The sequence below is a fragment of the Scyliorhinus torazame genome, chromosome 13, assembly GCF_047496885.1.
Source record: "Scyliorhinus torazame isolate Kashiwa2021f chromosome 13, sScyTor2.1, whole genome shotgun sequence".
Lineage (NCBI taxonomy): Eukaryota > Metazoa > Chordata > Chondrichthyes > Carcharhiniformes > Scyliorhinidae > Scyliorhinus > Scyliorhinus torazame.
In genome coordinates, this window is record NC_092719.1 from 199,709,580 (window position 1) to 199,734,960 (window position 25,381).

The 25,381-nt window shown below is 47.8% G+C and overlaps 1 protein-coding gene across 4 annotated transcripts in view; it reads left to right on the forward strand.

Moving 5' to 3' along the window:
* LOC140388518 (copine-9-like) overlaps positions 1-25,381 on the forward strand; it is a 604,903-nt gene that overhangs the window by 456,830 nt on the left and 122,692 nt on the right. For all 4 annotated transcript variants that reach the window (XM_072472866.1, XM_072472865.1, XM_072472867.1 and 1 more), the window contains one exon: positions 1,641-1,682. In XM_072472866.1, the coding sequence (XP_072328967.1) occupies positions 1,641-1,682 (42 nt within the window). The remainder of the gene's footprint in view (positions 1-1,640; positions 1,683-25,381) is intronic.

Genomic DNA, 25,381 nt, shown 5'->3' on the forward strand with positions numbered 1-25,381 from the left:
TCAGCCATTCTTTCAGTCAGCCCTCCTTGCCCTTCCACCATTTCTCGCCATCAGTTTCTCTTCTCAAGTCGCATTTTAGGAAGGATGTGAAGGCATTGGGGAGAGCGCAGAAAGGATTCATAGGATTGGGGCCAAGGATGAGGAACTTCAGTCATGAAAATAGATTGGAAAGGTTTGACTCTTTTCCTTGGAGGAAGGAAAGCTGGGAGGTTTTTGATGGACATATTCAAAATCTTGAGGGCTCTGGACAGAGTAGATAGCAGGAAACTGTCCCCTTTTTTGAAAGGATCGAGAACGAGTCGCCACAGATTTAAAGTAATTGGCAAAGGAAGTAAAATCGATGTGAGAAAAAAACGTTCTCATGCAGCGAGCGGCTAGTGCCTGGAATGCACTGCCTGTGAGTGTGATGGAGGGAGGATCAATCGAAGCATTCGGAAGGGAATTAGGCTGTTATTGAAAGGGAAGAATATGCAGGGTTACGAGGAGAAGGTGGGATAGTAACACTAAGGGAATTGCTCATTCAGAGAGCCGGTGCAGATACAATGGGTGGGTGGGCTCCTTCTGCGCTGTAACAGCTCTGTGATTCGGTGATAAAATACCTTTGACTACTTCCCTGGTTAAATATGCTACACACATTGAATAGATTAGGCATGTATTTCCTTGAGTATCGAAGATTAAGGCATGATCAGAGTCAAGATTTTAAGATGATTAAGGAATTTGATAGGGTCCACAGGGGAAATTATTTCCTCTGGTTGGGGAGTGCAGAGCAAGATTAACACTTTTAGGGAACTTGCCCACAATCCATTTTGGCTTTAGACTGCAGGTTCCTGTCTGCCAACGATCCAAAAGGAGCAGCGCTCTCTGCAGTGCAATTGAGTCCTGTGTGAACAGGGTAAGAAGCTATGATTTCATAACCAATTCGACTGAAGAATCATTAATGAGCAGTGCAGAGTTTGAACTAAGTGTTAGGTGGAATATTGACTCAGTGTCAAATTACTTACGGGAAGCAAAATGAAGAGAGGGAATGATAGATTGGATTAAGTGAGCAAGATAAAAGTGCCAGAAAAAAAAACGTTTTCAGAAATTTAGATATTTATTTTTAAAATCTCAAATAATAATTACAACCTGATGGAATGAGACTCCACAATTGTACAAGTTAATTTTTGGTGCTATACGCGTTGAGTTTTACTAATTAAAGACTTCTCGTGCCATTAAAAGGGTGGTTACACTGGCATGAACAAGCACCAAAGCTTTCTGGTGAGTGTTGTTGCTATTTCTGAGATCAGTATAGCAACCTCACATAGTTCAACATAATTGAAGGTAAGTCAGGTGGTGAGGAACGGTTATCACGCCGCATGTAAGTGCAGGGCATCTCAAGGCGGGTAGATTCCCGATTTTGGTGTTTAATTTTATATGTGTATCTGTCAGAGATGGCTGTCTAATTTCCACATAAATAAAGGTGAGCACTGTTAGCCTAGCATTGCTTCCACTGCAGAACCTTGCCCTGGTTGTTTGTGCTTCAGGGAATATATTAGATTTTAAGTATATATAAGAAAACTAAATACCTTTTTTACAAGACAACGTATGTGGAAGACAGCTGGATCTACTGACGCCACCCCTTTTTTGCCTTTCTTCTTTAGAACAGTGAAGGTGGATGTCTATGACTGGGATCGGGATGGCAGGTAAGGTTGAACCTTTAATCTGGGGATAGTAGTCACAGAGTTAAATCTGTCTATCTATTTATACTTTAAAATTAACCCACTGATCATTTTACCAAATTCCCTGTTCTGTCCATGCCCATATGTTAGAACATTTTCCCATCCACCTGAATGAGTGACTTGCCTTCAGAGAGCAGGCAGGTGACTGACCTGATGAGGGTTATCAATACTGAACTGGAAGCAGCCACTGAATGCTGTCTCAGGACAGGTCAAGGGGTGAATCTCTCCCTGATTTACATTCTACTCCTGGTATCTGCGCGGGACCCTCCCATCAATGGCTCAGAAAAGGAGAATGCAAGTCTCACCACTCCACAAGGATTCAATGACCAAATAAAGGAAGAAAATTGTTCCATCAACCCACGTTGTGTTAGACGTTTTAGTTGCTGTGATATGAAGAGTCTAAAGTTCTGTTCCTTTTTCACAAACACCCATTTATTTCATTCCAACAGCCTTTGCACAAAACTCTAACTATACATCACCTGACAGAGGCCACCTGAAGCCCCTTTACATATCAGTGTCAATTAATGGATACTTAACATAAATGAGACAACTAATTGCAATGTCTCTTAACCCATTACTTAACAGTTTCCCCTTCCTTGGAGAAAAAAAATAATTAGGTGAAAACAAAATTTCAAGAAACTCAAAAACACACACATGATTTCCCCCCCTTTTCTTTTTGTTTGGACGAGAAAGAAAAAGAAACAGTCACAGAAACAAGCGCCCTTCATAAACAATATCCAAAAGTTCCTGTGAACTCGCCCCTCAATTCGTAAAACAGTCTCACAGTTGATAGCTCCTGTCAACCCATTTAATTTTTGTTATTTCCCCTCTGTCCAACATCTGCGTCAAACTTGCGATGTCGATCCGTAACCTCTTTTCATTGACACTTTTGTAGAGTGCACATTTTCCCACAGGGATTTATTGTCAATGCGACAGTCAATAGGTATATTACCCAAATGGAAAATTATAAAACCTCCTGCGCTTGAAACCCCATCACATAAATTTGCATAGGAGGCATCACTATAAACTATGAGTTTCAAGTGCCTAAGGTCACCTAAAACCGGGAACTTCAAAACACACTCCTGCATTTTTAGTTTGGCCAACGCTTTATTTGCTCTTATTATGTCTTCCACTTTGGGATCATTCATTTTTGTACTCAACTCTAAAACATCAAAACTCATGTCCGGTCTAGTCTGTCTACTTAGCCAGTTCAGTTGCCCAATTAAACTTCGCAGTTGCTCTTTTTCTATCTTTGAAACCATTGCGTCTTTTTGTGAAACTCGGCCACGACTAATTGCTATTGGGCTGATGCTTTCCAAATAAGATTGCTGACGTAAAGTTGTCCCCAACTTAGTCTGTCCAATTTCCAGTCCAATATATTTAAATGCACCGGAAGCCTGACTTCCAACCCTGAATTCTTTCCTCAAACCAGAGATTACAATAGCTTCAAAATCACAAGTCCCACCCCACAAAAAAATCATCGACATGCATCATAAAAATGCCAGAAAGATTTCCTTGATAGTGCCAGTAAAACATTGCAGGATCTGCTTTCAACTGGCAACAGCCTAACTTTAACAAAACTGACATTACCGAAAAATATCAGACTCTAGATGCATCATTTAATCCATATACACATTTGTTCAACTTCCAGAGTACCCCTTCTGTGTTAGCTGCTTCTTTAGGAGGACAGAGAAAAATGTCTCTCTGGAGCTGATGCCCCTGCAAAAAGGCAGCTTTTATATCTATAGATTTGCATTCCCATGCCTTTGTGGCTAATAGAGCCAAGAAGATCTTTAAAATAGCCTTTCCTGCTGTCGGTGAATCTACCCTTAAATCCTGATCTTCTAAGTTTTCTTCAAATCCCCTTGCCACAAGCCTGGCCTTTGCCTTATAAGTTCCATCCGGAAGAACCTTTTCCGTGCAAATCCATCTGTGGGATAGAGCTCTTTGTCCCCTATCCGGTACTTCCGTGTATACCCCAAATTCACTCCAACTATGCAATTCTTGCTGTTTAGCTTCTTTGATAACTTTTTCATCTAATTTATTTGAAGCCACCAAAATCTCACGTGCATGTGGGCTTCTACTCCTAATAATATTTGTAGTCTTATTCATGTTCCGAGATCTTGATAAACCCTCTCCCGCCTGGTATCTCGTTCTGTACTGCTACTGCTTGATCTTTCCCTTCTGCTGTGGGATGTCCTTTCAATAGTTCTCGACCTTTTCCTGCAGACCTGTTCACTATCTGATGTACTATCTGAACTGGCATTGCGTTTCTGTGCCCTCCATTTTTGAACTTCGTTTCCCAATCCATTGTCTTGACTCCTTCCCCTGAATGCTGTACATTCAACCAATGTGTATATTTTCGAGTGGCCTTCCCTGCTCTACTAATAACAGTTGTATCCTTCCATTGACTAGACCCTTCAGGCAAGTATGTCACTTTTGAACCAACTTTTGGCAGTTGCCCTTTCGGAAAAATGGCTTGTTCTAATTCATGAGAAGTGTTGTGTTCCTCCACAGAAACCCTGTCTATATCAGTTAATTGGCCCTCATAGTTCTGTAACACATGCGTACCAGATGACTCTGGTTCCTCGTCATGTCTGTCTGCTCTGTCTAAATTAGAAAATTTGTAATCTGTACCCATTATCCTTGATGATGTACCCGAAAAGTTTGATTACCATGTTGCAAAATAATTGTTTTGCCATCTATGCCTATGATCTTCTCTGGGCCTTTCCATTCATTAGAATTGTCTCTCTTATAGTATACCATGCCTCCTTGCTGAAAAACGGAATCTGATGGCCGTACATTATGCCGTAAAGCTCTGCGAATTCTTTCAGAAACTTCTGCTTCCGAAACAGCTTTTCTACTGCTATGTAATGCATTTAAATGTTCAGCAAAACCAGAGCTAATTGTCATCCCCTCCCAAACTGGAGGCTGGTCATCCAAAATGGATGGAATTTTAGGATTTCTACCAAACGCTAATTGATAAGGACTATAGCCCCCAACCATCTACAATGAATGTACTGCCCATGCTAAAGCTGAATTTAGCCTGCAATTTGGTCGATCTGCCAAAATTTTCCAAAGCATGACATCGATGATTTCTTTCACAGACACCATTACTGAATGGGCTTTCTAAAGCCATATTCATAACTCTGATATTCATGTTTTCACACATATCCCTAAACTCATCATTAGCAAATTCTCCCCCATTGTCCATAAGGAATTTTGCCAGTGGACCCATTCCTGTCCCTATCCATTTTTCCACGATTTGATCCAGAATTACTCTTTTCTTTACTTCGTACAATCATTGATTGACTAAATCTGGTTGCTAAATCTACAAAATGCAAAATAAATATATTATTTGCTTTATCCCGGATCTTTTTTTTTTAAACAATATTTTATTGAAAATTTTTGGTCAACCAACACAGTACATTGTGCATCCTTTACACAACATTGTAACAATACAGATAATAATGACCTTTTTAAATTTAAACAAAAACAACAACAAATAAATAAATATTAAATAACAAAAAAAAAAAACTAGCCCTAATTGGCAACTGCCTTGTCTCAGGCCACCCCCCCCCCCCATCCCCCCCATCCCTCCCCCCCCCCCCCCCCCAAGTCCTGGGCCGCTGCTGCTGCCTTCTTTGTTCTCCCCTATCTATCTTTCCGCAAGATATTCGACGAACGGTTGCCACCGCCTAGTAAACCCTTGAGCCGACCCCCTTAGGACGAACTTAATCCGCTCTAACTTTATGAACCCCGCCATATCATTTATCCAGGTCTCCACCCCCGGGGGCTTGGCTTCTTTCCACATTAGCAATATTCTGCGCCGGGCTACTAGGGACGCAAAGGCCAAAACATCGGCCTCTTTCGCCTCCTGCACTCCCGGCTCTTGTGCAACCCCAAATATAGCCAACCCCCAGCTTGGTTCGACCCGGACTCCTACTACTTTCGAAAGCACCTTTGTCACCCCCATCCAAAACCCCTGTAGTGCCGGGCATGACCAAAACATATGGGTATGATTCGCTGGGCTTCTCGAGCACCTCGCACACCTATCCTCCACCCCAAAAAATTTACTGAGCCGTGTTCCAGTCATATGTGCCCTGTGTAATACCTTAAACTGAATCAGGCTTAGCCTGGCGCACGAGGACGACGAGTTTACCCTGTTTAGGGCATCTGCCCACATCCCCTCCTCAATCTCCTCCCCTAGCTCTTCTTCCCATTTCCCTTTTAGTTCGTCCATCATAGTCTCCCCTTCGTCTCTCATTTCCCTATATATATACGACACCTTACCGTCCCCCACCCATTTCTTTGAGATGACTCTGTCCTGCACCTCTTGTGTCGGGAGCTGCGGGAATTCCCTCACCTGTTGCCTCGCAAAAGCCCTCAATTGCATGTACCTGAATGCATTCCCTTGGGGCAACCCATATTTCTCGGTCAGCGCTCCCAGACTCGCAAACTTCCCATCCACAAATAGATCTTTCAATTGCGTTATACCTGCTCTTTGCCACATTCCATATCCCCCATCCATTCCCCCCGGGGCAAACCTATGGTTGTTTCTTATCGGGGACCCCCCCAGTGCTCCGGTCTTTCCCCTATGTCGTCTCCACTGTCCCCAAATCTTCAGTGTAGCTACCACCACCGGACTCGTGGTATAGTTCCTTGGTGAGAACGGCAATGGGGCTGTCACCATAGCCTGCAGGCTGGTCCCCCTACAGGACGCCCTCTCTAATCTCTTCCACGCCGCTCCTTCCTCCTCTCCCATCCACTTACTCACCATTGAAATATTAGCGGCCCAATAGTACTCACTTATGCTCGGTAATGCCAGCCCCCCCCTATCCCTACTACGCTGTAAGAATCCCTTCCTCACTCTCGGAGTCTTCCCGGCCCAAACAAAACCCATGATACTCTTTTCTATCCTTTTGAAAAAAGCCTTCGTGATCACCACCGGGAGACACTGAAACACAAAGAGGAATCTCGGGAGGACCACCATCTTAACTGCCTGCACCCTCCCTGCCATTGACAATGCTACCATATCCCATCTCTTGAAATCTTCCTCCATCTGTTCCACCAACCGCGTCAAATTTAGCCTGTGCAATGTGCCCCAATTCTTAGCTATCTGGATCCCCAGGTAACAAAAGTCTCTTGTTACCTTCCTCAACGGTAGGTCTTCTATTTCTCTACTCTGCTCCCCTGGATGCACCACAAACAGCTCACTCTTCCCCATGTTCAATTTATACCCTGAAAAATCCCCAAACTCCCCAAGTATCCGCATTATTTCTGGCATCCCCTCCGCTGGATCCGCCACATATAGTAGCAGATCATCCGCATATAAAGATACCCGGTGTTCTTCTCCTCCCCTAAGTATTCCCCTCCATCCCTTGGAACCTCTCAGCGCTATCGCCAGGGGCTCAATCGCCAGTGCAAACAGTAATGGGGACAGAGGACATCCCTGCCTTGTCCCTCTATGGAGCCGAAAATATGCCGATCCCCGTCCATTCGTGACCACACTCGCCACTGGGGCCCTATACAACAGCTGCACCCATCTAACATACCCCTCTCCGAACCCAAATCTCCTCAACACCTCCCACAGATAATCCCACTCCACTCTATCAAATGCTTTCTCGGCATCCATCGCCACTACTATCTCCGTTTCACCCTCTGGTGGGGCCATCATCATTACCCCTAACAACCTCCGTATGTTCGCGTTCAGCTGTCTCCCCTTCACAAACCCAGTTTGGTCCTCATGAACCACCCCCGGGACACATTCCTCTATTCTCATTGCCATTACCTTGGCCAAGACCTTGGCATCTACATTGAGGAGGGAGATTGGTCTGTAGGACCCGCATTGTAGCGGATCCTTTTCCTTCTTTAAAAGAAGCGATATCGTTGCTTCTGACATAGTCGGGGCAGTTGTCCCCTTTCCTTTGCCTCGTTGAAGGTCCTCGTCAGTAGCGGGGCGAGCAAGTCCAAATATTTTCTGTAAAATTCAACTGGGAATCCGTCCGGTCCCGGGGCCTTTCCCGTCTGCATGTTCCTAATTCCTTTCACCACTTCTTCTACCGTGATCTGTGCTCCCAATCCCATCCTTTCCTGCTCTTCCACCTTGGGAATTTCCAGCCGATCCAAAAACTCCATCATTCTCTCCCTCCCATCCGGGGGTTGAGCTTCATACAATTTTTTATAAAATGTCTTAAACACTTCATTCACTCTCTCCGCTCCCCGCTCCGTCTCTCCATCTTCGTCTCTCACCCCCCCTATTTCCCTCGCTGCTCCCCTTTTCCTCAATTGGTGTGCCAGCAATCTGCTCGCCTTCTCTCCATATTCATACTGTACACCCTGCGCCTTCCTCCATTGTGCCTCTGCAGTGCCTGTGGTCAGCAAGTCAAATTCCACATGCAGCCTTTGCCTTTCCCTATACAGTCCCTCCTCCGGTGCTTCCGCATACTGTCTGTCCACCCTCAGAAGTTCTTGCAACAACCGCTCCCGTTCCTTACTCTCCTGCTTCCCTTTATGTGCCCTTATTGATATCAGCTCCCCCCTAACCACCGCCTTCAACGCCTCCCAGACCACTCCCACCTGAACCTCCCCATTGTCATTGAGTTCCAAGTACTTTTCAATGCATCCCTTCACCCTTAAGCACACCCCCTCATCCGCCATTAGTCCCATGTCCATTCTCCAGGGTGGACGCCCTCTTGTTTCCTCCCCTATCTCCAAGTCTACCCAGTGTGGGGCATGATCCGAAATGGCTATAGCCGTATATTCCGTTCCCCTCACCCTCGGGATCAATGCCCTACCCAACACAAAAAAGTCTATGCGTGAATAGACTTTATGGACATAGGAGAAAAACGAGAACTCCTTACTCCTAGGTCTACTGAATCTCCACGGGTCCACCCCTCCCATCTGCTCCATAAAATCCTTAAGCACCTTGGCTGCTGCCGGCCTCCTACCAGTCCTGGACTTCGACCTATCCAGCCTTGGTTCCAACACCGTGTTAAAGTCTCCCCCCATTATCAACTTTCCGGTCTCTAGGTCTGGGATGCGTCCTAGCATTCGCCTCATAAAATTGGCATCGTCCCAATTCGGGGCATACACGTTTACCAACACCACCATCTCTCCCTGTAATTTGCCACTCACCATCACGTATCTGCCCCCGTTATCGGCCACTATAGTCTTTGCCTCGAACATTACCCGCTTCCCCACTAATATAGCCACCCCCCTGTTTTTCGCATCCAGCCCCGAATGGAACACCTGCCCCACCCATCCTTTGCGCAACCTAACCTGATCTATCAGTTTCAGGTGCGTTTCCTGTAACATGACCACATCTGCTTTAAGTTTCTTAAGGTGTGCGAGTACTCGTGCCCTCTTTATCGGCCCGTTAAGCCCCCTCACGTTCCACGTGATCAGCCGAGTTGGGGGCTTCCCACCCCCCCCCCCTTGCCGGTTAGCCATCATCTTTTTCCAGCTTCTCGCCCAGTTCCCACGCGGCTGTATTTCTCCCAGACGGTGCCCCCCCGCCCATCCTTTCCCGTACCCACTCCCCCCTTTCCCCAGCAGCAGCAACCCAGTAATTCCCCCCTCCCCCCCCCCCCCCGCTAGACCCCCCGCTAGCGTAATTACTGCCCCCATGTTGCTCCCAGTAGTCAGCAAACTCTGGCTGACCTCGGCTTCCCCCCGTGATCACGGCTCGCCCCGTGCGGCGCCCCCTCCTTCCTGCTTCTCTATTCCCGCCATAATTATCATAGCGCGGGAACCAAGCCCGCGCCTCTCCCTCGGCCCCGCCTCCCATGGCCAACGCCCCATCTCCTCTCCCTCCCCACCTCCCCCCATCACCACCTGTGGGAGAAAGAAAAGTTACCATACCGCAGGATTAATCATACAATCCCTCTTCGCCCCCCCCCCACTCGTCCCACCACTTTGTCCAAACGTTCATTTTCGTAGTCCAATCATTCCAATTTTTCTTCTACAATAAAAGTCCACGCTTCATCCGCCGTCTCAAAGTAGTGGTGCCTCCCTTGATATGTGACCCACAGTCTTGCCGGTTGCAGCATTCCAAACTTTATCTTTTTTTTGTGAAGTACCGCTTTGGCCCGATTAAAGCTCGCCCTCCTTCTCGCCACCTCCGCACTCCAATCTTGATAGACGCGGATCACCGCGTTCTCCCATTTACTACACCGAGTTTTCTTCGCCCATCTAAGGACCATTTCTCTATCCTTAAAACGGAGAAATCTCACCACTATGGCTCTGGGAGCTTCTCCTGCTCTCGATCCTCGCACCATAACTCGGTATGCTCCCTCCACCTCCAACGGACCCGTCGGGGCCTCCACTCCCATTAACGAGTGCAGCATCGTGCTCACATATGCCCCGACGTCCGCCCCCTCCACACCTTCAGGAAGGCCAAGAATCCTCAAGTTGTTCCTCCTTGCGTTATTTTCCAGTGCCTCCAACCTCTCCACAGATCGTTTCTGGTGTGCCTCCTGTATCTCCGACTTCACCACCAGGCCCTGTATGTCGTTTTCATTCTCTGCTGCTTTCGCCTTCACGACCCGAAGCTCCTGCTCCTGTGTCTTTTGTTCCTCTTTCAGCCCTTCAATCGCCTGTAATATCGGGGCCAACAACTCTTTCTTCATTTCCTTTTTTATCTCCTCCACGCAGCGTTTCAAAAACTCTTGTTGTTCAGGGCCCCATATGAAACTGCCACCTTCCGACGCCATCTTGGTTTCTGCTTGCCTTCCTTGCCGTTGTTCCAAAGGATCCGCTGCAATCCGGCCACTTTCCTCTCCTTTTTCCATCCGTGTCCAGGGGGAACACCCTCCTGGTTTACCGCACGGTGTTTTCAGCCGTTAAAATTGCCGTTGGGGCTCCTATCAAGAGCCCAAAAGTCCGTTTCACAGGGAGCTGCCGAAACGTGCGACTCAGCTGGTCATCGCCGCACCCGGAAGTCCTTTATCCCGGATCTTAAGGTTCATGGCCACAATGTTGTTAAAATCCCTGGCCAAAGGTAGGGTTGCTATCGGTCGTGCTGGTGTCCTTCTGTACTGCCTACAAACTTCACAGCGGTCACTAACCTGTTCTATCAGTTTAGTATAGTCGTCATCCCTTACCCCTGCATCCTTTAATAAATTTTTCAGCCTCCGAGGAGACAGATGTGCAAATTGCCTATGCAGTTTTAATACCACAAGCTTTTTATCAGCTAAAGTCCCATTTTCAACTGTCATTAACACATCCTTAACCACTCTACTTGAAATATTATATGTCAGTAATGGAATACAATAGTGTCCCGACTGTGTAAATTATAAGTCCACCGTCTTTCCTAAAAACTGTTGCCTTATCCTGTTCCATATCCAGTTTCATGTGTGCTTTCTTCATCGACGGTCTGCTCAGAAGCAAAGGTATCCCACTTGATACAACATCCGTGCTAATGAAATGATTCACTTTGGCAATATTGCAAGGGATCACCACTCTTTTCAGCGACTTCAGAGTATTATCATCTCCAAACCTGAAACTTGTGGAACTATCAAATTCCTTAACCTTGTTACGATTTTCAGCATTCAAAGAGTCCAGGTAACATTTTACCCAGTCAATTCCACACACAGTAGATGTGCAGCCACTGTCCAATACAGCACAACCAACACCCTCATTACCAGCGTAAAACTGCTTGTCAATAGGACAATGCCTTCTTTCTGGTCACTATCTTTTTCCTCTTCTGACTCTTCCATATCATGTGTCGCTTCAAACACTCTATAATAACGAGTTGGACAGTTGAAAGCATAATGGTATTGAGAGTCACATCGAAAACATCAATTTATCATGCCCCGTGCATTTCTGGGGTTCATCTTCCTATAGGTTCTAACTGGGTTTCTGTCTTCATAATTTCCTTGTCTCGGACTCCTTCTGTAGTCTTGAGGCCTGTTCATAGCCATACGATTTCGCCATCCTGTTAGTAGTGTATCTTCCATATTCTGCCTTATTGCAGGCTGACCTATTTGGGTCATCAGAGCCATCGGAATCGAATGTTTCCCCAGAAACCTTTGTAAAGCTTTTGTCATCTGTTCGATTAAGGTATCCTTATCAGTAAACTGAACTCCTGTCAAAACCAGGAGCCTATCCAAGTTGCTCACTCTAGCACAGTCAAGTAATTTAAAGGCCAACACAGACTGGAAATTCCAGGTTGAGTTTCTGTAGCCTTTTATATAGTCTGCCAAATAACATTATATTCAATTATATAGTCTTCCATGGAGATATCGTCCATTTTCCGGAATTTATCAAAATCCGACCATGCTTCATACGCACTTAACAAGTCATCTTTCTTATAAATTTTATCCATATAATGTAATAAAGTCTCCACACCTTCTTCTGAGTCTAACTCTTCCAATTCCAGCTCAGAAAGCACATTGTTTTGGATTTTACTGCCATATGGTAGAGAAAGAGCCAATGCCATACCTTGTTTTCTCTTTCCCAAAGCAGTTACCTTAGTCCACATAATTACTGCACTTCTCCATTGGTCGTACGATTCCCTTTCAGAAAATAAGGGAGGATAGTCATATCCAGCCATCTTTATCCTCAGTTCAGCCATATATCCCCCTTTTTTTTTCTTCTTTTCTCACTCACTCCTTGGTTTGATCTGGAAAAGTTGTATCTTTCAACCATTCACATTTACACAGCAACCATCCTCTGCTACCAATTGTTAGACATTTTAGTTGCTGTGATATGAAGAGTCTAAAGTTCTGTTCCTTTTTCACAAACACACATTTATTTCATTCCAACAGCCTTTGCACAAAACTCTCACTATACATCACCTGACAGAGGCCACCAGAAGCCCCTTTACATATCAGTGTCAATTAATGGATACTTAACATAAATGAGCCAACTAATTGCAATGTCTCTTAACCCATTACTTAACACGTTGTTATACCTAGCTCTCGAGAGATACTTAAAATCGGAAAACTTGCCCTTTGATGAGAACACTGGCTGCAGGTTCTTTAATTTTTCATTTCATGTTTAGACATAGTTGGAGCATTTGCAGTTGAAGTAATTATTTCACTTAGTGCCTAATGAACTGATTGTTACTAGCTGATGGTTGCTATGGTACCAGTTGACTGTGAAAGGTGATAGGTAAGAACATTGATTTATGGGGCGCGGTATAATGTTTGTGGGTGGGATTAGAGGGGTCATTCCCGGCGCTTGCAGCAAACAATGGGAGAACTATCGAATGGCACTCTAGTTTTTTTCGGGCCTCAGTGGGGAACGTCCCACCGAGGCTGCACTCAGTCGTATTTACTGCACTGAGGAGCTCCGCTCGCCAGTGCAGGAAGAGGCATCCTCCAGAATCCCCGATGTGATCCCTGGACCACTCGCCCACAAACAAACTCACCTGTTCAGGGTCCTCAAGCCGCCCGCATCTCACCTCATATGGACAGGCACCTCCGGGCCCGATCCCCAGTTAGGGACAAAATGCCACCTGGGCACCTTGGCACTGCCAGTCTGTCACCCTGGCAGTACCAGGGTGGCACTGCCATGGTGCCCAGGTGGCACTGCTAGCATGCCAAGCTGGCAGTGCCAAGGTACCCAAGTGACATCAGCAGTTCTAGAGGGGGCCACCTTGCCCAGTTATCAACCACCCGTAGCCCTCTAATCACCTGGGAGACCCCCCCACAAGCGCCGTTCCACCTGGCCTTCATTTGTGGGGACCAGTGCCAAGCGAAGTCTGGCTGGGGTCTTCTCGCTGAGGTCGGTAGATCCCAGGAGCTGGTTAGATCCGGCGTCGGCATAGTTACATGAGCTGCAGTGAGCTGTAAAGCTCAGTTAACTGTGCAAGTCTGGATCCTGCCCATTGTGGGTGGATCCAGATCACAACGTCCCACGAGGTTTCGTTAGATCTCGTGAGGCGCAGCGACCATCGGGGATACGGGAAGATGCCTCTCGCGGGATCTACCGGCCCTGTCCCAACCTGTTTCCGGTGGGACGCGGTCGGTAAATCAAGCCCATTGCTTTTATGGGAAAATGGAGGGAATCTCAGTGTTTGATCATCAGTACTCTGATAAAAATTCTCAGAATTATAAGGAATAAAATAAATTTGTTTCATAAGGAAAGAGATTTCTCTTGTGCACCATAGGGCTGGTGGTAGTCGAGTGGCATTAAGCAGTAAGAAATCAGGCAGGGATATGTTACAACAGATTCCTCCCCATCTTGCAGTGGTTGCATTAACAGCTGGAGGTAGTGAGGGATGTTGGAGTGCACCTCCAAATAGACAGGCATATTGGAAAGACCCAACCGCGTGGCATTATAACCGAGAAGCATCATACATCGTCAGCCTTTACAGCACTGAACATAAGGACAACCAGAACAATATGAGTGTCCAGCATTGTCAATAGAACCATTCCATGATTCAGCATTTAAAAGGCCTCATTGATTGAAATTGATCTCGTGGAGTTTCGTCTAGACTTTTCCAATGTTAACAAGTGGCATCAAAATATTTTTATTCTTTGAGGTTACACGCTGCTTTCAACTGTTGCAAACATCCTACCACTGCAGCAGAAGCCTTTTCCCAGTCCCATTGCTCACCTCCAACCGCCCCCCCCCCCCCCCCCCCCCCCGACACCCGACGTCAACCCAAGAGCATCAAGCTCACATTGAGCTAGCATTTAAAAATTAAGCTGACACTGGAAACTTTGTCCAACCAGTCATTCCCCCTGGAACTTTAAAACCTCAGCAATTCAGCGCAGTGAACCATAGCCTCACACAAGGAATTGGGCTTGTAAGAATTTGAAACAAAGGATAGGTTTACTAGAATGATAACCACAATGAGGGACCTTAGTGATGTGGAGAGAGGCTTGGATTGTTCTCCTTGGAGCAGAGAAGGTTAGGCGAGACTTAAAATTAGAGGTGTTCAAAATCATGAAGTTTTGACAAAGCGCATTTGGAGAAATTGTTTCCATTGGCCGGAAGGCTGGTAACCAGAGGCCACAGAGTTAATTAAAAGAACCGAGGAGAGAGATGTGTTTTTTTAATGCAATGGATTGTTATGGTCTGCCTGAGAGATTGGTGGAAGCACATCATAGATTGACTTTCAAAAATGATTTGTTTATGTGCTTGGGAGCAAAACAAGTTAACGGGTTATGGGGAATGAGAGAGTGGATCAATTGGATAGCTCAATCAAAGAACTGACACAGGCACCTTTCTGTGCCATAGGCTAGGATTTTGTGGATCTCGCCTCTTTGAATAGAACTCAGTGCAAAGAGTGCGAGTGGAAATTTGGTTCCGGAGGCCAGTGCTCCTTACAGAACTGTCTGGCTAATGAAGTAACTGCTCTGCGCGGCCCACAAATTTGTGAAATGTGATGTATCCTTGACAACAAAGTGCAAGATGGCATTGAGAGACAGAGGGCGCAATCCTCCAGCCACGCTGCGCCGGAAAAGCAGCTCGTCACGGCACAGCGTGGCCATTGAAAGCTGGGAGACCCCGTGATGCTCGATCAATGACTCCAGAAGTGAGATTGGATGACAATTGAAGGCTTTATTGGACTAGATGTTTCCCCCAGCAGCGCAGGTACAGAATGCGACTGCTAGGGAGACACAGACTCTTATACTCCACCTTTCTGGGTGGAACCAGCAGGCAGGCTTCACCAATGATCTTCCTGTTTCAGGTACCTCCCACACCAATGATCTTACAGCCTCAACCTAAGTACCGTAATACCCCTAATACCGACTACCACATTCACCCCCTGTTAAAAAAAAGAGTCCGGCGGGGGTGGTGGTCTCGTGTCATACAGTGGTAGAGGGTATGGTGGTACCCGTCGGTGGTACAGTGTTTTGCCTTATTACATGTCACAACTATTTACAGTATTCATTTTACATGTACATATCAGAATGAAGCAATTAGTCGATCGGGGGCCCTGGTCGTCCTCTGTGATCGTCGCAGTTTCGGCGATGATGCAGGCGAAGGCTCGGGCATCTGTGACTCTGGGAGCGTGACCTTGGCTTCTTCGGTAGCTTCATCACCCCTGGGTGGGACCAGTGGAAGAACCGATCCACCTGGGAAGGGGCAGCCGTGGGGTGCGCCAGTGGGAGAGAGGGTGGGGTTGGTTGGGGGGGGGGGGATCCAGCGGGCGCCAGATCCCGTAGGGAGACCATATCCTGCCAGCCGTCGGGGTATGCCACATAGGCGTACTGAGGGTTAGCATGAAGGAGGTGGACCCTCTCTACCAATGGGTCCGACTTGTACGCCCGCACGTGTTTGCGGAGCAGAATGGGTCCAGGAGCTGCCAGCCAGGTTGGGAGCAAGGTCTGGAGGTGGACATCCTAGGGAAGACAAGGAGACATTCATGAGGTGTTTCGTTTGTCGTGGTACACAGCAGTGATCGGATGGAGTGGAGTGCATCGGGAAGGACCTCCTGCCAGCGGGAGACTGGGAGATTCCTGGACCGTAGGGCCAGTAGGACAGTCTTCCAGACCGTTCCGTTCTCCCTCTCTACCTGTCCGTTTCCCCGGGGGTTATAACTGTTCGTCCTGTTCAAGGCGATGCCCTTGCTGAGCAGGAATTGACGCAGTTCGTCGCTCATGAAAGAGGACCCCCTATCGCTGTGTATGTAGGTGGGGAAACCGAACAGGGTAAAGATACTATGGAGGGCTTTTATAACGGTGGCTGCGGTCATGTCGGGACAGAGGATGGTGAATGGGAACCGGGAGTACTCGTCAATCACATTCAGTAAGTACGTGTTGCGGTCGGTGGAGGGGAGGGGCCCTTTGAAGCCCATACTGAGGCGTTCAAAGGGACGGAAAGCCTTTATCAGATGTGCTTTCTCTGGCCTGTAGAAGGGCGGCTTGCACTCTGCGCAGATTTGGCAGTTCCTGGTGGCGGTCCTGACCTCCTCGAGGGAGTAGGGCAGGTTGCGGGTCTTGATAAAATGGAAGAATCGAGTGACCCCCGGGTGGCAGAGGTTCTCATGGAGGGCCCAGAGTCGGTCCACTTGTGCGTGATGTGTTGGGTGTTCTGGATCACATACAGGTCACCAACACTTGAAGTAGTGCAACACTATTTTATTAAAAGGTTAACTATTTAAACATACTTGAACTGTGGGCAAATACAATATCAGCTTTAACTAAAGACCTTTGCCTTGTCCTAACCAGTTGATGCACTCAGCACATGGTGAATGTCTGTGTTGCAGGCTGTGAGCTCTGTGCTCCTAGCTAGCTGCTACTCAAATGAGCGGGAACTCTGATGTCCTCTGTCTTTATAGTGCATGTGCTCTCACTGGTGATTGGCTGCGGTGTTGTGTATGTTGATTGGTCCCACTGTGTGTCCATCAGTGTGTATCTGCTCCATGATATACTGGTGTATATTATGACAGTGCGTCGGCTCATGTGCCGCGGGATAGGGCATCAGGAGGCTCGTTTAGCTTCCCAGGACGATACAAGATCGCATTGTTGTAGGTGGAGAGCTCGATCCTCCACCCTAAGGTCTTATCGTTCTTTATCTTGCCCCGCTACGCATTATCGAACATGAAAGCTACCAACCGTTGGTCAGTGAGGAGCGTGAATCTCCTGCCGGCCAGGTAATGCTTCCAGTGCCGCACAGCTTCTACTATGGCCTGGGCCTCCTTTTCAATGGAGGAATGACGGATTTCTGAAGCATGGAGGGTGCGTGAAAAGAAGGCCACGGGCCTGTCCGCTTGGTTGAGGGTAGCCACCAGAGCTACGTCGGACACGTCGCTCTCGACTTGGAAGGGAAGAGATTCATCGATTGCGTGCATCGTGGCCTTTGCGAAGTCTTTATGCGGCTGAAGGCCTGACGGGCCTCTGCCGACAGGGGGATAACCGAGGATTGGATTAGTGGGCGGGCCTTGTCCACATAATTGGGGACACAGTGGGCGTAATAAGAAAAAAATCCCAGGCAGCGTTTCAGGGCCTTGGAGCAGTGGGGGAGGGGAAACTCCATGAGGGGGCGCATGCGTTTGGGATCTATGCCTATGACTCCATCATGCACTACATAGCCGAGGATGGCTAGACGGTCGGTGCTGAACACACATTTGTCCTAGTTGTACGTTAAGTTAAGGGTTTTGGCAGTCTGGAGGAATTTGCGGAGGTTGGTGTCATGGTCCTGCTGGTCATGGCCGCAGATGGTGACGTTGTCAATGTACGTGGTCCGCAAACCGTACCGGCCAACCATTCAGTCCATCTCCCGTTGGAAGTCTGAGACTCCATTTGTGACAACGAAGGGAACCCTTAGGAAGTGGTAGAGCCGCCCATCTGCTTGTGTACTTGCGGTCGCCCGGGCGGATGGGGAGGGGGTGGTAGGCGGATTTGAGGTTCACCGTGGAAAAGACCTTGTATTGTGCAATCTGATTGACCGAATCAGATATGCGGGGGAGAGGGTACGTGTCGAGCTGCGTATACCTGTTGATGGTCTGACTATAATCGATGACCATCCTGTGCTTCTCCCCGGTCTTTACAAGCACTACTTGAGCTCCAGGGGCTGTTGCTAGCCTCGATAATACCTGCCTTCAGTAGCTGCTGGACTTCCGACCTAATGAAGGTCCAGTCCTGGGCACTGTACCGTCTGCTCCTGGTGGCGACGGGTTTGCAATCCGGAGTGAGGTTCGCAAAAAGGGAAGGCGAGCCGACCTTGAGGGTCGCGAGGCTGCAGACAGTGAGGGGGGTATAGGACCGCCGAATTTAAAGGTTAAGCTCTGGAGGTTGCATTGGAAGTCCAATCCCAGGAGCGTGGCAGCGCAGAGGTGAGGGAGGACGTAGAGTCGGAAGTTTTTTAATTCTCTTCCCTGGACCGTGAGGCTCGCTACGCAAAACCCCTTGATGTCTGCAGAGTGAGACCCAGAGGCCAGGGAGATTCTTTGGTTAACTGGGTGTATGGGAAGAGTACAGCACCTTACCATGTTGGGGTGTATGAAGCTCTCTGTGCTCCCGGAGTCGATCTGGCAGGATGTTGTGCGCCTGTTGATGAGCATGGTCGTTGTCACGGTCGAGAGCGTTCGGGGCCGAGACTGGTCCAGGATCACCGAGGCGAGTCATGGTAAAAGTTGAATATTTTCCTCTGAATCGGGGTCCTGAGACTCCAGCCAAGATGGCGGCGCCCATGGGTCGCACATGGCTGGGGGTGGGCAAGATGGTGGCGCCCACGCATCGCACATGGTTCCTGGGGAACATGATGGCGGCACCAGGGGCCCGCACGTGGCTCGGGAAAATGAAGATGGCGGTGCCCGCGGCCCGCACGTGGCCCATGGAGAGAGTTGTGGTGGCGGCCCCAGTTCGCCCCCGGAGACTGCGGCGACCACCTGGGCCTGGCATACCGCCACAAAATGGCCCTTTTTGCCACAACCTTTGCAGGTGGAGGAACGGGCCAGGCAGCGCTGCCGGGGGTGCTTGGCCTGCCGGCAAAAATAACAGCAGGGCCCCCCGGGGTTGCCTGGTAGCCGCGCGGCACAAGCTTATAGGGGGATGGGGGATGCATCGGGGTCGGCCGCGGGTGGGTTCCACGCTGCCCAAGGGGTTGCCGCACAGTCGGGGACGTTCGCATGGGCGTTTCGGGAGGCCACATCCAGGGAGCCAGCAAGGGCCCGTGCCTCCTTGAGGCCTAGTGTCTCTTTCTCCAGCAGCCGCTGACGGATTTGGGAGGACAGCATACCTGCAATAAATGCGTCCCGGATGAAAAGTTCTATGTGGTCGCTCGCTGAAACTTGCGGGCAGTCACAGTTCCTACCTGGTACCAGGAGCGCGCGGTAGAATTCATCCAGCGATTCCCCTGGGATTTGTCGCCTTGTCGCTAGCAGATGTCGGGCGTAAGCCTGGTTTACTAGGCGAATATCATGTCCTTTCAACAGGGCCATCGCGGCCTCGAAATCGTCCGCATCCTCAATGAGGGTGTAGATCTCTGGGCTCACCCGCGAGTGGAGAACTTGCATCTTCTGGTCCTCTGTGGGTGCAGTCGTGGCCATCCTGAGGTACCCGCTGAAGCACGCCAGCCAGTGTTTGAAGGTTGCCGCTGAGTTTGCCGCGTGGGGGCTGAGTTGCAGACACTCCGGCTTGATTCGGAGCTCCATTCTTTAAAATCGAGTCCAAAAAATTGATGCTCGATCAATGACTCCAGAAGCAAGATTGGATGACAATTGAAGACTTTATTGGACTAGATGTTTCCCCCAGCAGTGCAGGCATAGAATGCAGATGCTAGGGAGACACAGGCTCTTATACTCCGCCTTACTGGACGGAACCAGCAGGCAGGCTTCACCAATGATCTTCCTGTCTCAGGTACCTCCCACACCAATGATCTTACAGCCTCAACCTAGGTACCGTAATACCCCTAATACCGACTACCAACCCCGCTCACGGAATCTACCCGGTTCGCAACGCCTTGGGGGATTCAACTCAATCTCGCGAGTCATTGCAAGGTGAATCCCGCTCAAAAAGGGCAGGATCACCTTTTAGCAAATTTGAATATTAGAGCGAGGCAGTAAGCTTCACTCTAATGTGCAGATTCCCAATGTCCCTGAGGCTTCGGGATTCAATCCTCAGGGACTTCGGCCGAGCGCCTTTTGGTTTTGGTCCTCACAAACGGGATACTCGTGGGGGTCTCCAGGGGCATCAAAGGCCTCCAGCTGCATGACCTTTGGGCATGGTGGCGCCCTGGCACTGTTGGTGCCATCTGGATACCCTGGCACTGCCAGCCTGGCTCCCTTGGCACTGCCAGCCTGGTACCCTGGCAGTGCCATGTGAGTGCCAGCCTGGCACTGCCAAGGTGCCCAGATGGCACTTCCAGCTGACAGGGGCACCACTAGAGTGCCAGGTGGCCACTGCCAAGCGTGGGCGTGGGAGGCTGGCGCGGGACCCTCCCATTTTGCGTTCATGCTGGGGGGAAGGTTGGGGCTTCTTCTGTTGGCCTCGGAGATCAGGACCCCATTTAAAAATGGCGTCCCGATCTCGCGCTACAACGGGGAGTTGCGGTGAGCAGAGCTCTGCATTGTAAAAAAACGGGGCTATGTGCAGCCTCAGCCGCGCGATCCCCGTTCAGGCCCCCTATTCAAAGCGAGTCGCGTTGAATGGTCATGTGTTGCCCTGCGAGTGCCGGGAAACACGCGGCTAAACGCGCTCGCTCGGGGACTTTGTTCCCTTTTGGGAAGATCGCACCCAGAATTACCACAGGTGGTGACAGGATTTGAGGGGCCACCTTTTATATCTTTCAATTGTTCCAGTAAATGTCCGAAAGCAGATTCCACACTTTTCCCATTCCCTGTTAGGAATATGTAAATACAAGTACACAGAATATGATTTTGTTTTAATGCCTGTGCGCTGCCTTGGTGGTGATATCTATTCTATTAAAGTTGTGCTTGTTGAGTGAATCATTGGGGAAGAACTGTGCTGTGCTACAGTGATAGGAATTCAAAGGAATCATTGAGCCTCCAGTCTGAAAAGCTTCTGTTTCCTGTATCCCAAATTCCCTGTTGTGTTAAACTACATGAAACGTGTTTGAAAGCTATTCAGAAAATGAAACAAATAACCACATGTAATAAATGGGTCATGCAATAATACATTCATTCGCTCCTCTGGTTCCTGGTGGTTCAAAGCTTAATATGCTTTAATTATTGGAAGTAATGAAAAATCTTTCTAATTCCCTTTTTTTTTTAAACAACTTGAAAGAGTGTTCTATGATTTTGAAGGTTTATTTGATCCTGGATGGTACCCAATACACCAAGGAACAACATTTTCCAGAAATGTTGCTTCGAAGCTGCCATATTGTGGTGTTTGCCGGGGAGCAGACACTTGGGACTAAATTGAACAATGTGGCACCCTTTCAATGGCCCTTAAATAGGCACAGTGATGATCAATATTGCAGCACACAATCTCAATGAGCGTTCAAACCACTGCTAAATCGGTCGGGGTCTTTTTTATGGTTGGTCCAGGGAGGTGTAATGAATGAACGCAGGCCTCATCTCAAAATTAAAATGAGGCTCCTGCATCCATTTTAGACCAAGGTGGCTAAAAAAAAATGTTCCCCCTTGTCAGAGCTTGCAAACTCCGACGAGCATTTTTGGATCTCGAGCAGCCAAAGAAAACCCAGGAACTGTTAGTGTTGCATTTCCTCTTAGAGTTGGAAGGAGCAGGAGCACCATTGGTTCCACAAGGCTGCTCCACACGGCCGTATGCTGTCGGCTCACCCACACTGCCCTATCATAGAATTTACAGTGCAGAAGGAGGCCATTCGGCCCATCGAGTCTGCACCGGCTCTTGGAAAGAGCACCCTACCCAAGGTCCACACCTCCACCCTATCCCCATAACCCAATAACCCCACCCAACTCTAAGGGCAATTTTGGACACTATGGGCAATTTATCATGGCCAATCCACCTCACCTGCACATCTTTGGACTGTGGGAGGAAACAGGAGCACCCGGAGGAAACCCACGCACACACGGGGAGAACGTGCAGACTCCACACAGACAGTGACTCAAGCCGGGAATCGAACCTGGGACCCTGGAGCTGTGAAGCAATTGTGCTATCCACAATGCTACCGTGCTGCTATTGATTGTCTCCACCTCTCGAAGGAGGGCATAAAGGTTCCAACAGGAGGGAGAGCTACACAAGTTGCCTGATTGGCGATTGCTGTGTGCCTGTCCTGTTCCTCGGAGATGTGATGAATGTTAAAAATCTTTCACGTGATGTGGGCGTCACTAGCTAGGCCAGCATTTATTGCCTATCCCTAATTGCCCTTGAGATGATTTTAGTTTGACCCTTAGGACTCCCTGTTGCAGTCACTGTCCATTTTGATTTAAGTCAAAGATAACTATTTACCGTTAAGATTTATGTCATATTTTCTTTCTACCATCCCCCATTGACAAAATGATCTTTATGGTCAGCAAGCCACTTTACTAATCATTCCAAATCCATCCCGACTTTTCCCACAATCGCCACCACCCATCTTCACCCCCTACCGGCCGCCATCAATTGAAAGCTGTCTTCCATTTTATTCTGTGTCGTACGCTGCATGAAGCATCATCTCATGAGGCAGAAGGCTGCCAAGACAAGGCATGAAATATGAGGGGCCACCCGGTCTCATTCCCCAACCATCAGCTCCTGTCCCAACTATGTGGTCCCTAATTACAGCTCTTATTCCATTGTATTCTATGCCACTCCAAAATTGCTTCCACTTCACCTTCGAATTTGTTGTCTCTAAAGTCTGATTAATGTTCTATCTTGCAATATATTGTTTCTGACATCTGCTTGGCCATTTCATCGTGCATCCATCAAGTAACAGTTCCTGCTCAACTCAACATCCTTTCCAAGTGACAGCTCTGTTGCCCACACTGTCCATCCCAACTCAAGCATATCATCTGAAGCGGTTTATGTTCTATCCCACACTATCATCCCTAATTAACTCATCCATCTTTTATTTCACTCCAAAAGCCTGCAGAAACATGAGTTGATGGCATGAAGTCTTTACATAACTGTTTGATCATTTTTGATGCAGCGATACAATTTGCAACTCAGATTTTCTGAGCTCACTATCGCCTTATAAAGCAATGTAGATTGCACCATTCTTGGGATTTGGGACCCTCTCCCACTTCACAGAGCTACTGACCTGTTTTCCTTACATGAGGACACTGACTATCTACCCTCATAGCTCCTCAAATTCTGACTTGCAAACATCTCCATGGATTGCACTAAAAATGGCAGTGTTGCCACATTGGAGAGTTTTCAGGCTGGTCTGAAACCTCAACAGCGATGCCAGGTCAACTGGGAAGTGTCCCTCTGTGAGCAAATGCAGTACCTACCGCAGCGAAAACTTTGACAATACTTCTGCTTCATATCTTTTTTAGTTTATACAGATTACAATGTTATTGTGATTACATCACCTATTGTCTATATTTGAACATGCCATGTCTCGCAGAGTGCTTTACCATGACAACATCATTGCTTAGTCAAATCTGATTGGATTCTTCACTGGTTAAGTAGTGAACCACATTGTTGACAATGCAGTACTGATGCCTTTCTGCTTATTTCAAAGTTACAAGTTGCACACACTAATGAGAGAACTCTCGACATGATAATGTCCCATATTTTGTGTCTATCAATTTTCTTTCAGACAACCCTGCTCTATGCCAGGTTGGTATTATCCCTCAAAAAATGATTTCTGAGATTGTGTCTGTAAGCATTTGACATTGAACTGTAACTGTTATAAATAGAACCACAGCTCCATCAGAGATCAGAAATCCCATCCCCTCGCACAGCGTGGCAGTGATGTGGTAGCTCTTTGTTGCATAATTACATTTGAACCTAATTTAGAAAAGAAGTCATCATGAATATTTCAGAGATCGCAGGGGTTGCAGAGGCAGACAATTGTTTCATCCTTTCTATTTTCTTCTGACGTTAGAGGGTAGATGTTCCAAGGTAGTTCGCACAGCCCTCATGAGCAGTGAGGAGTACCCAATTCTCTATATACCCAATATGCCCCCCTTGGCAGTTTTACTTCACTAAAAGGAGGCAATGTTTAAATGGAATAATTATATAAATACATCCCCTAGCTGGAAGTGCTGGCCACTTTTGCAATGTTGCTTATTTTTGGATTTTTGTTGCTTTGCTTCTCTATTCTGGATTGATCCTGGCATTTAGTGCAAATTGGTCACCGTGGACATTTCATAGCCAATAAATTAAAATGCAAAAGATACCCGAGCAGTTCCTTCTGCATCTGCCACAGCCCTGGGACTTGGCATTTCCAGACACTTTCCACGTGACCTGGACATGTGGGAGACGGCCCCTCTTTTTAATGCCTCCACTTCACAAGACAGTTGCACCATCTGCTGCCAAATGACCTGAAGACATCTGGAACTAGTGCAGCTCCTCCAGCAAAGTGAAGTTCACCACAGCATGGCGTTTTCATGCTAATAAATCGATCCAAGCAGCCCGAGTTCTGTACCCACCTCAGGCATTCTGCATCATTAAGTAAATAACATATGCAGTCTTTGCAAGGCACAGCAGCTGAACAGGCGTAGCACTTTGACCAGGTGATGGACTTCCCCCAGGTACAAGATGTTGCACATGACGTCCATCTGGACACGAGAGCTCCTTGTATCAGTCCTCTAGTCTACGCCATTTTCAATTGATATTTTCCAGGAAGAGCCATGATGCTATCAATACACAGCAGCCAATTCTGCCTGTGTTTTTAAAAGATAGAACAGCACCTGGGAGGAAAGATGGCTTTTATGAGGCCAGTGCTAACCCCTTCATGCCCCACTGCCTAGTCCCCGAAAGCAGAGGAGAGCAATAAGCCGGGGCCATATATTTGCTGCTCCACAGCCAGCACTGCCACTTACCTAGGAACTTAAAAACAGCAGGAGGCCATTCAGCCTCTCAAGCCAGTTCTACAATTCAGTTAGATCATAGATAATCCATGCCTTAACTCCATCTACTCAATATAGTTCCTTAACCGTTAGTAACCTTAAATCAGTAGTACTGTATAGAAACAGTCCACTCAATTCAGCTGGATTTTGTCAGTGTTTATATATCTCATGACCCTCTTTCATCTAACCCTATAAGCATAATCTTCAGCTCCTTTCTCATTCAGAATGTCCAAATTACTTAACAGCACGTCTTTCGGGACTTGTGGGAGGAAACCGGAGCACCCGGAGGAAACCTACGCAGGCACAAGGAGAACGTGCAGAC